Source organism: Neophocaena asiaeorientalis, unplaced genomic scaffold (assembly GCF_003031525.2).
Source record: "Neophocaena asiaeorientalis asiaeorientalis breed wild unplaced genomic scaffold, Neophocaena_asiaeorientalis_V1.1 scaffold843, whole genome shotgun sequence".
Lineage (NCBI taxonomy): Eukaryota > Metazoa > Chordata > Mammalia > Artiodactyla > Phocoenidae > Neophocaena > Neophocaena asiaeorientalis.
In genome coordinates, this window is record NW_020174272.1 from 158,815 (window position 1) to 169,089 (window position 10,275).

Consider the following 10,275-nt stretch of genomic DNA (forward strand, 5'->3'; position numbering starts at 1 on the left):
AAGTTCAGAGGAAGGGAAACACAGCTTGGGAAATGCCAGCACCTGGTGATCGGAGGGCCTCCCGTGGGCTGTAAGGAGGCCAGGTATGGAATTCTTGCGCTGGGTCAGCACCTGCCTCCCTGCACCTTCCCTGTGTCCGGGGCACATCCTGTGGGTCAGAGGGCCCGTGTCCGACCTGGTATGGGTAACCTTCCCTTCCCATTGCTCTGCACAGAGACTCTGACGTGGAATAAGCCCAGCCTCAGCGGGGTGGCACCTCTTCCTCGAAGTCTCCACTCGGCTACGACCATAGGAAACAAGTGAGCAGCCAGCCACGGCTTTTCCACCACCAGCAGCTGAGTGTTTTTGTCAATGTCAAAGTCCCAAAGTGAATATAAGAACGATGGGGACTGAGGTGAGCTTTAGGTGAGCTAAACCGAGGCTCCACATACTGGAGGTGACACAGTTCTTGTGAGGGCTGAGCCACCAAGTAGGAGAGGGCCACGTCCAGAGCTTCGTGCGTCCTGGGGAGAGCTAGAGGACCAAGTGTGTTCAGAAGTTTCTGGATGGAAGAGGTGGCCTCTAGCTTGGCACCTCCTCTACAATCCTCTCCTACTCTTCCCTCCCTCGTCCCAGAATGTACGTGTTTGGTGGCTGGGTGCCTCTCGTCATGGATGACGTCAAAGTGGCCACACACGAGAAGGAGTGGAAGTGTACCAACACACTGGCTTGTCTCAACCTGGGTATGGCCTCCTCGGGCTTGGGCTCAGAGCGGCCTCCTTGGCCTGAAAGCTGTGTGGGGAGCACAGGGAGCCGAGCTGCTTCTAGGCCGTGCCTCTAGAATCCGCCAGGAGTAGCCAGTGGCCCAAGTGCTCTGAGGGACGCTCCTCCTTTGCGTCTTTTGAATAGGCTCTTCCTACCCAGCGTAACCACGCAGAGCGTCCCTCCTGTCTCCTGTTGGTGGTTTCTCACCCACCCTGCAGGGACTTTGCTATATACACGAGCGTTGCCTCTAGGTTCCTTTAAAACCGAGGAAACAGGACAGTGGCCTGCTCTACGCAGTGCGGCCCCTGACCCTTGCATTTACTCTGTCCTGGAGACCATCCCATCCCTGCAGGGCGAGTGGCCTCATTCTTTTGAATTGCTCTCGTGGTGTCAAAACTTGCACCAACGCTGCTCGTGAGTATCCTCACACCGTTCTCGCCAAGTGCAATTGTATTCAAAGAGGAAGACCTAGAGGTAGACTTGCTTTCAGAGGGATGTTGCCGTACACACAGATGCCCCTGGCAGTGTTTGCCAGGCCGGCAAACAGTTCGCTCTTTGCGGAGCCCGGTAGGCACTTGACTCTCCCCGTGGGCCAGCCCCCATTCCCTCCCCTGGCTCACCCTGAGCCCTGGCTGCACCAGCACGAACATCAAACTGCCAGGCACCCTCTGGGTTAAGTTTGCCTTAATCGTGAGTGAGGGTATGTATTTTTCCTCGGATCCTCTTGTCACCTTTTCTGTAACTCGCGTTCCTCTTCACCCATCTCTTTCTAGAGGCTCTTGTGTTGCTTGATGTGTGAGAAGGGAAACCTTTGGCTGTGTGTTTCACATAGTTTTCCCAGTTTGTAGTTCGTGGTTTATAATTTTTTACGGTCTTTTTGCTATGTGGAGTTGTTTTTGTTTTTGTCTTTGTCTTAATTTAGTAATCTTTGATGACTTCCTGGTTTTAATTCCCCATCCCTGACAGCAAAAGGCCAAAGAGCCCTTGGGGGTTGTCTATTCCTCTGCCTGCTAATGACCTCCACATCCTGCCCTCCCCAGATACCATGGCCTGGGAGACCATCCTGATGGATACGCTGGAGGACAATATTCCCCGGGCCCGTGCCGGCCACTGTGCTGTAGCCATCAACACCCGCCTGTACATTTGGAGTGGGCGTGACGGCTACCGAAAGGCCTGGAACAACCAGGTCTGCTGCAAGGACCTCTGGTACCTGGAAACGGGTAAGGCCGACCGGAGGAGAGCTGCCATGCCCGTCCCTGAAGTCTCTGCTGCCGCCTTCTCACCAGCGGTGCTCTCTTACAGAAAAGCCACCGCCCCCGGCCCGGGTACAGCTGGTACGAGCCAACACCAACTCCCTGGAGGTGAGCTGGGGGGCTGTGGCAACAGCCGACAGTTATCTTCTGCAGCTCCAGAAATATGACATTCCTGCCACGGCTGCTACTGCCACCTCCCCTACACCCAATCCAGTCCCGTCTGTGCCTGCCAACCCTCCCAAGAGCCCTGCCCCAGCAGCAGCCGCGCCTGCTGTGCAGCCACTGACCCAAGTAGGCATCACGCTCCTGCCCCAGGCTGCCGCCACCACCCCAACCACCACCACCATCCAGGTCCTGCCGACGGTGCCTGGTAGCTCGATCTCCGTGCCTGCCGCAGCCAGGACTCAAGGTGAGCCGGGGGCCGGGCTCTCAAGGGCAAGATCCGGCCCACCAGGGGGTCACGTGCCTGAGTGAGGACCGCTAGACAGACGGCACACCTGGTGGCCATTCGTGCAGGCTTGTGGCCAAGTGGTGGCGGGGGACCTCAGTCCCGACCTTGGAGGCTGTCACTGAGGGTGTCTGGAAGGGCCAGATTTGAAGCACAAGCAGGTCACAGAAGCTGCTCGCCTCTGCCCCTTCTCTTGCCAGGTGTCCCTGCTGTTCTCAAAGTGACCGGTCCTCAGGCTACAGCAGGAACCCCATTGGTCACCATGCGACCTGCCAGCCAGGCTGGGAAAGCCCCCGTCACTGTGACCTCGCTTCCCGCAGGCGTGCGAATGGTCGTGCCTACGCAGAGCGCCCAGGGGACGGTGAGAAGCTCGGGCGGGGCGGGGCTTTCCTGGCGGTCGGCGGCGCGCTGGCGGGATTCGAGTCCCGCTCGTCCTGCGTCCTGCACCGTAAAGCGCAGATGAGACGCCCGCTCGGCACTGACTTCAGAACCGCCCGTCTGACCTCAAGGGCATTTTAAGTGTGTATTTTCTTGTCCTGGAGCCTGAGGGGAGGATCTAGCCAGCTGGGGTTTGACTCAGCCCCATGAGGAGAGAGCTGTATCTGTCTCCGTGGTCTTTAGGAAAGATCCAGAACTACTCGTAACTCTTGCTGCCAGGTTGCTGTGCCTCGTCAGTGGTAGGAGTCCACGTCTGGGGTCAGTAGAGCAGGGCCCAGCAGTCCTGACGCTGAGAGGTGCCGCTTCAGGGCGAGCCAGGCGGGTTCTGGTGAAGGCCGTGGAGCAGGGAATGTGGTGGCCGCGGGCCTGGCACTCCCTGTGGGCTCGCACTCCCTGTGGGCTCACACTCCCTGCGCCCGCTGCAGGTCATCGGCAGCAACCCGCAGATGAGTGGCATGGCGGCGTTGGCAGCCGCGGCTGCCGCCACCCAGAAGATCCCTCCTTCCTCGGCACCCACGGTGCTGAGTGTCCCGGCCGGCACCACCATCGTCAAAACTGTGGCCGTGACGCCTGGCACCACCACCCTCCCAGCCACTGTGAAGGTGGCCTCCTCGCCAGTCATGGTGAGCATCCCTTGGGCCTGGTTCTCAGCCTTGGGGCCGGGGGCTTCTGGGCACTGTGATCGGACAGCGGTCACTCCTTCCGGGCTTTGGACCAACCCGCAGAGGCCGTAGGTCCGTAACTGGTGTTTGCTGTGGGCTGTGGAATAAGCTGACAGCTATAGGGGTGTGGCAGCCTTAGGCTAGACTTGCCGGCCCAGTGTCCTCCCTTGCTTTGCTAGAGGAAAGGTAAACCGAACTGAGCTAGGGACGCACTCACGCATGCACGCGTGGGGCAAGGCAGGCTAGAGTTTTGCTGTGTGCGCACCCCCGCCATTCGGGCGCTCTCTGACCCGCCCACCACTCTTCTCTGCTCCCTCCAGGTGAGCAACCCAGCCACTCGCATGCTGAAGACTGCAGCCGCCCAGGTGGGGACATCTGTCTCCTCTGCCGCCAACACGTCCACCCGCCCCATCATCACAGTACACAAGTCGGGGACCGTGACAGTGGCCCAGCAGGCACAGGTGGTGACCACAGTGGTGGGTGGGGTCACCAAGACCATCACCCTGGTGAAGAGCCCCATCTCTGTCCCAGGAGGCAGTGCTCTGGTGAGTGATGGGTGCCAGGAGAGCCCAGCCCAGGCCGTGCCCTTGACTGGTCTCTGGATCACTCTTTGTGCTCTATGTCTTCCTTTTCAGATTTCCAATCTGGGCAAAGTGATGTCAGTGGTCCAGACCAAACCAGTTCAGACTTCTGCGGTCACAGGCCAGGCGTCTACAGGCCCGGTGACTCAGATCATCCAGGTGAGCTCGTGGGCTCCAGACCGTGACACAAGCAAGAGTGGGCGCTGGCCTGGGGCTAGAACTCGCATCCCTGGCTAGACATGATCCCATGAGCACTGATGGCACAGAAGGTCCTACTGCTTGGTCCTGTCACCCTCGGTCTTCAGAATACTCTGAGCTGCCTGGGCTGCCAGTGGAGACTAGCCAGACCAGAGTCACTGTTAAAGTTGCCATTCTTCTAAAAAAGGATGGATAGATATATATGGGTATAACTGAATCACTTAGCTGTACACCTGAAACTAACACAACATCGTAGGTCAATTAAAAATTAAAAAAAAAAACAAAAACATTTCCCGTCTCGACAGTGATGCCGGCTCGCCTCAGCCCCTCTTTGCGTGTTTCCCTCTACAGACCAAAGGGCCCCTGCCGGCTGGGACTATCCTGAAGCTGGTGACGTCAGCAGATGGGAAGCCCACCACCATCATCACTACCACGCAGGCCAGCGGGGCAGGGACTAAGCCCACCATCCTGGGCATCAGCAGCGTGTCCCCCAGCACCACCAAGCCCGGCACGACCACTATCATCAAGACCATCCCCATGTCGGCCATCATCACGCAGGCGGGCGCCACGGGTAGGGGCCTCCTCCAGCGTGCTGGTGAGGGACCATGTCAGGAGGGAAAAGGCAGGCAGATGGAGGGCGGGCTGCGACGTGTTTCCATTCTGGTTTTCCCCTCTTTTCCACCCTTTCCCTGCCTTTTCCTTAAGATATGTCGGGAGGTAGCAGGGGTTACGGCTACAGTTGGTACTTCTTTGTTTTAATCAAGGGGCAGCAGGAGTAACTGCTTGAAAGGGGGCCCAAGAGAAACGGGACCCGGCAGCAGGCCCGGGTGGGAGGCCGGCGCTGTCCCTCGTGGCCCAGCCTGAAGCCAGGCTGCCCCCCTCTTCTCCAGGTGTGACCAGCAGTCCCGGCATCAAGTCCCCCATCACCATTATCACCACCAAGGTTATGACTTCCGGAACTGGAGCCCCCGCCAAAATCATCACTGCTGTTCCCAAAATCGCCACTGGCCACGGGCAGCAAGGAGTGACCCAGGTGCGGCGTGCCTGGCCCTCTCCTCACCCCAGGGTCCAGTCCGGGAGCACAGCAGGCCACGTGGGTCTTCCCGTGGGGCCTGGGAGGGCCAGCGCAGGGTCTGGCCAGCCCGCATGTGATGTGAGGCTGCTTTCCTCTGACATCCCAGGTGGTGCTGAAGGGAGCCCCCGGCCAGCCGGGCACCATTCTCCGCACCGTGCCCATGGGCGGCGTCCGCCTGGTCACCCCCGTTACTGTCTCCGCCGTCAAGCCGGCTGTCACCACGTTGGTCGTGAAGGGCACAACAGGTGTGTAGGCCGCGGGGGGAGTGGGGCAGAGTCGGGGTGCGCCCCGGCCCCGCCTGCCCAGGGAGAAAAGCTGCCGGGAAGGCGGTGCCAACAGCGGGCTTCCTCCCACATCCCACCCCCGCCTCCCTCTCTGCCTTCAGGCGTCACGACCCTAGGCACCGTGACGGGCACCGTGTCCACCAGCCTCGCCGGGGCCGGGGGCCACAGCACCAGTGCCTCCCTGGCCACACCCATCACCACCTTGGGCACCATCGCCACCCTCTCGAGCCAAGTGATCAACCCCACCGCCATCACCGTGTCGGCGGCACAGACCACGCTGACGGCGGCCGGTGGGCTCACCACCCCCACCATCACCATGCAGGTAGGGCAGCCGGGAGAGCACGTGGAAGCGCGGGCCCAGCCTGAGGGTTCCGGTCTCCACGTTGGGGCCATCCTCTCCAGGCTTCCTTCTGCTGCCGTGTGCAGCTGGGTCCTTTTTTGCCCTCCCGTGTGTGGCACCCGTAGGACGGTTTCCCTGTAGCCACGTAATTGCGATTCTCAGTCACCGTTTGATAGCGTGTCGTGCCGAGATAATATGTTTCAGCCATTTTTAGTTTCTGAGCGTTAGGCTTTTTCTTTCGTGATACTGTAGAGGGTACGACGATTCATTTTGGGGTGCATATAGCATCTTTCTCTTCGTACGTTGTAAGCTGAATTCCTGGTGAGGTGGTGAAGCGTCTGTGGCTGGCCTTGGTACAGCCTGGGGTCAGCAGGGTTCCCAGCCCAGGCCTCGCCCCCGCCCAGCCCCTTCCCAGTCCCTGTGGCCCTTGAGGTGACGCAGTACCTCTTCCTTGGTTCCTGAGAGAGTCAGTTTCTTGGGGTCAGAGGGTGAGCAGGTCCCGGATTTGCCAGCTTTGTTGCTTTAGGAGCCAAGCTGGTGGTCCCAGCCAGCGTAGGGGATGCTGTACTAATTCCCCATCTGGCCTCTCCCCCAGCCTGTCTCCCAGCCTACCCAGGTGACTCTGATCACAGCGCCCAGCGGGGTCGAGGCCCAGCCTGTGCACGACCTCCCCGTGTCCATTCTGGCCTCGCCTACTACAGAACAGCCCACGGCCACGGTCACCATCGCTGACTCAGGCCAGGGTGACGTGCAGCCCGGCACTGTGACACTGGTGTGCTCCAACCCGCCCTGCGAGACCCACGAGACGGGCACCACCAACACAGCCACCACCACTGTCGTGGCTAATCTCGGGGGACACCCGCAGCCCACCCAGGTGCAGTTTGTCTGCGACAGACAAGAGGCAGCTGCTTCTCTCGTGAGCTCCACAGTGGGCCAGCAGAACGGCAGTGTGGTTCGCGTCTGTTCCAACCCGCCGTGCGAGACCCACGACACGGGCACCACCAACACGGCCACCACCGCCACCTCCAACATGGCTGGGCAGCACGGCTGCTCCAACCCGCCGTGCGAGACCCACGAGACGGGCACCACCAGCACGGCCACCACCGCCATGTCAGGCATCGGAGCCGGGCAGCGGCGAGACATCCGGTACACCTGTGTGGCAAGCACCGTGCCCGCCGTGGTCCGGGTCGGCATGGCTGCCGGGGCGTCAGAGGGAGCCCAGGGGTCTGTCAAGCCCTCGTGCCAAACCCGCCAGACCGGCGCGACCAGCACCACCATGACTGTGATGGCCACCGGGGCCCCGTGCTCAGCTGGCCCACTCTTCAGACCAAGCTTGGCCCTGGAGGCTGGTGGCCGTGGCGCCACGCTCGTGCAGTTGGGCCCTCTGAGCACCCAGGTCAGGCCTGGTGGTGAGGGTAGCCCCCTAGCTGGCCTGGGCCCGCTGGTATCCGTGGGGCGCCAGCTGGAGGCGCATCACGCCCACACGACGTACGCCGCCACCACGGCCCGCTCTACCGTGGGTGCCGGGGAACCCAGTGAGGTGCAGGGGATGCCTGCGCTTGGGTACGAGAGCTCGCCTGGTGCCGCTGTGACTGCGAAGGCCCTGGAGGCACTGCTGTGCTCCTCGGCCACCGTGACGCAGGTCTGCTCTAACCCCCCGTGCGAGACCCACGAGACGGGCACCACCCCTACGCCCACCACCGCCACGTCCACCGGGGGTGCGGGCCAGCCAGAGGGTGGGCAGCAGCCCCCCGCTGGCCGCCCCTGTGAGACGCACCAGACGGCTTCCACCGGTACCACCATGTCAGTCAGCATGGGCGCCCTGCTCCCTGACGCCGCGCCCTCCCACAGAACCCTGGAGTCCGGCTTGGAGGGGGCGGCACCGCCCGCAGTTACCCCCCAGGCTGGAGCTTCATTGCTGGCTCCTTTCCCGACGCAGAGGGTGTGCTCCAACCCACCCTGTGAGACCCACGAGACAGGCACCACGCACACGGCCACCACCGTCACCTCCAACATGAGTTCCAACCAAGGTAGGTGGAGGCGGCCAGCCTGGCACCCGTGCTCCCCGGGGCCCAGGCCCCAGCAAGAGGCCTTCGGTTTGATTCCGCGGAGCTCGGTTTACTAGCCTGGGCGGGTCCTCTGGGCGATGGTGTCCCCTGCTGGCAGAGCTGGGTGGAAACCCTGCTGGAGGGGGCCTGTCATCCCACTCTCCCCCTGCCCCCCGCAGACCCCCCGCCACGGCGTGAACATCCCTGGTTCCAGTCCTATCACGACAACGGTGTCCTCCACGCTGACACGGGCCGTGACCACTGTGACACAGTCCACACCGGTCCCGGGCCCTTCGGTGCCGGTAAGAGCCCCCGGAGGGCCCTCCTCTGTCCGCCTCCCTGCTGCCCACCGCACTTCAGGCCTGCGCTGTTCCAGGATTGGACACCAGGTGTCGCTCTCGCTCCAGGCACGCGCCACTCCTGGTTCCTTTTCCAGACCATAGAAGGGCAGCCTCGTGCCTGACAGGGCAGGGCGCAGGAGGCCCCCAGGCTTGGTGGGTGTCTCGTGGGCGCTTTTCTTTCTATAGCTGTTTCCTATGGCTTGTTACTCGGCTGTCGCCTGTAAGAGTGGCACAGCGGGAGTCTGAGGGCCGCTGGGGCGAGGCGGGGAGACCTCTGTGAGGATGGGGTAAAATTGGCCGGCAGGTCGCAGGTCTCTACTCCTCTTGCCACGCCCCCCACTGCTCAGTGACCTACCGCCCCTGCTCGTCAGATGGGGTCGTGGCGGCCCCTGGGGAATGCAAATCCTGGCCCACAGGGAAAGATGAAGGTCTGCCTGGTTCTGGCCTCCCGCTCCTTCCCTCTGACAGGGGCTTCTCTCCCTTTCTAGAAGATCTCATCAGTGACCGAGACTACCCCAGGGGCTCTGACCACCGAAGTCCCCATCCCGGCCACGATAACAGTGACCATAGCCAACACAGAAACTTCTGACATGCCCTTCTCTGCTGTTGACATCCTGCAGCCCCCAGAGGAGCTCCAGGCCTCGCCAGGGCCTCGCCAGCAGCTTCCGCCACGGCAGCTCCTGCAGCCTGCCTCCGCACCCCTGATGGGGGAGTCCGCCGAGGTCCTGTCAGCCTCCCAGGCCCCCGAGCTCCAGGCCGCCGTGGATCTGAGCAGTACAGGGGACCCGTCTTCAGGCCAGGAGCCTGCCAGCTCAGCCGTGGTAGCCACTGTGGTGGTCCAGCCGCCACCGCCCACGCAGTCCGAAGTAGACCAGTTGTCACTTCCCCAAGAGCTGATGGCCGAGGCCCAGGCGGGCACCACCACCCTCATGGTAACGGGGCTCACCCCCGAGGAGCTGGCGGTGACTGCTGCCGCTGAAGCGGCCGCCCAGGCCGCAGCCACAGAGGAAGCCCAGGCCCTGGCCATCCAGGCCGTGCTCCAGGCCGCGCAGCAGGCCGTCATGGGTAGGTGCTGGGGTCACGGTAGGTGGCTTACCCCACTGTCTTTGGTTCAGGGTAGGTGGGAGCCCCGAGGGGAAGACGGACTCCTCGGGAGGAGTGAGGAACCGGGGTTCTGGAGCCTCCCTGCTGGCGGCCCTGGCTGGCGGGCCCCGGTGACAGCCTGGGAAGAGGAGGCTTGTCTCCCGCCAGGGCAGCACGCCGCAGACTTGACGGGGAGGGCAGGCTGACTTGGGCGCCCAGAAAGGAAGCGGGCTTTCTCGGGCGGGGGAGGGCAGGGTAGAGGTGGGCCCGGAGATGAGGTCTGAGAGACAGGCTCTGAGGGCCGGCGCCCACCAGGGCTGCCCCTAGCTCCGGGAGGGCGGTGACCATGGGTAGCCGGGGCTGGGCTGTCCCACCTGCCGCTCCTCCTAAGTAGAAGTCGTCTCCACCTGGAGCAGGCACCGGGGAGCCCATGGACACGTCGGAGGCGGCGGCCGCTGTGACGCAGGCGGAGCTGAGCCACCTGTCGGCCGAGGGCCAGGAGGGCCAGGCTACCACCATCCCCATCGTGCTGACGCAGCAGGAGCTGGCCGCCCTGGTGCAGCAGCAGCAGCTCCAGGAGGCGCAGGCCCAGCAGCAGCAGCACCACCTCCCCACGGAGGCGCTGGCCCCTGCCGACAGCCTCAACGACCCGACCATCGAGAGCAACTGCCTCAACGAGCTGGCCGGGGCTGCGCCCAGCACCGTGGCACTGCTGCCCTCCACAGCCACTGAGAGTGAGTGGGGCCCTGCTCCCCCGGGGAACTCGGTTGATCGCGGAAG

General features: G+C 62.6%; 1 protein-coding gene across 1 annotated transcript in view; it reads left to right on the forward strand.

The window, feature by feature from the left end:
- HCFC1 (host cell factor C1) overlaps window positions 1-10,275 on the forward strand; it is a 22,839-nt gene that overhangs the window by 9,474 nt on the left and 3,090 nt on the right. The window contains exons 5-20 of the mRNA XM_024755734.1: window positions 215-299; window positions 616-722; window positions 1,785-1,964; window positions 2,047-2,406; window positions 2,646-2,806; window positions 3,309-3,506; window positions 3,866-4,090; window positions 4,181-4,285; window positions 4,676-4,895; window positions 5,215-5,357; window positions 5,506-5,644; window positions 5,785-6,005; window positions 6,619-8,057; window positions 8,214-8,373; window positions 9,033-9,477; window positions 9,912-10,229. Of these exons, the coding sequence (XP_024611502.1) occupies window positions 215-299; window positions 616-722; window positions 1,785-1,964; window positions 2,047-2,406; window positions 2,646-2,806; window positions 3,309-3,506; window positions 3,866-4,090; window positions 4,181-4,285; window positions 4,676-4,895; window positions 5,215-5,357; window positions 5,506-5,644; window positions 5,785-6,005; window positions 6,619-8,057; window positions 8,214-8,373; window positions 9,033-9,477; window positions 9,912-10,229 (4,506 nt within the window). The remainder of the gene's footprint in view (window positions 1-214; window positions 300-615; window positions 723-1,784; window positions 1,965-2,046; window positions 2,407-2,645; window positions 2,807-3,308; window positions 3,507-3,865; window positions 4,091-4,180; window positions 4,286-4,675; window positions 4,896-5,214; window positions 5,358-5,505; window positions 5,645-5,784; window positions 6,006-6,618; window positions 8,058-8,213; window positions 8,374-9,032; window positions 9,478-9,911; window positions 10,230-10,275) is intronic.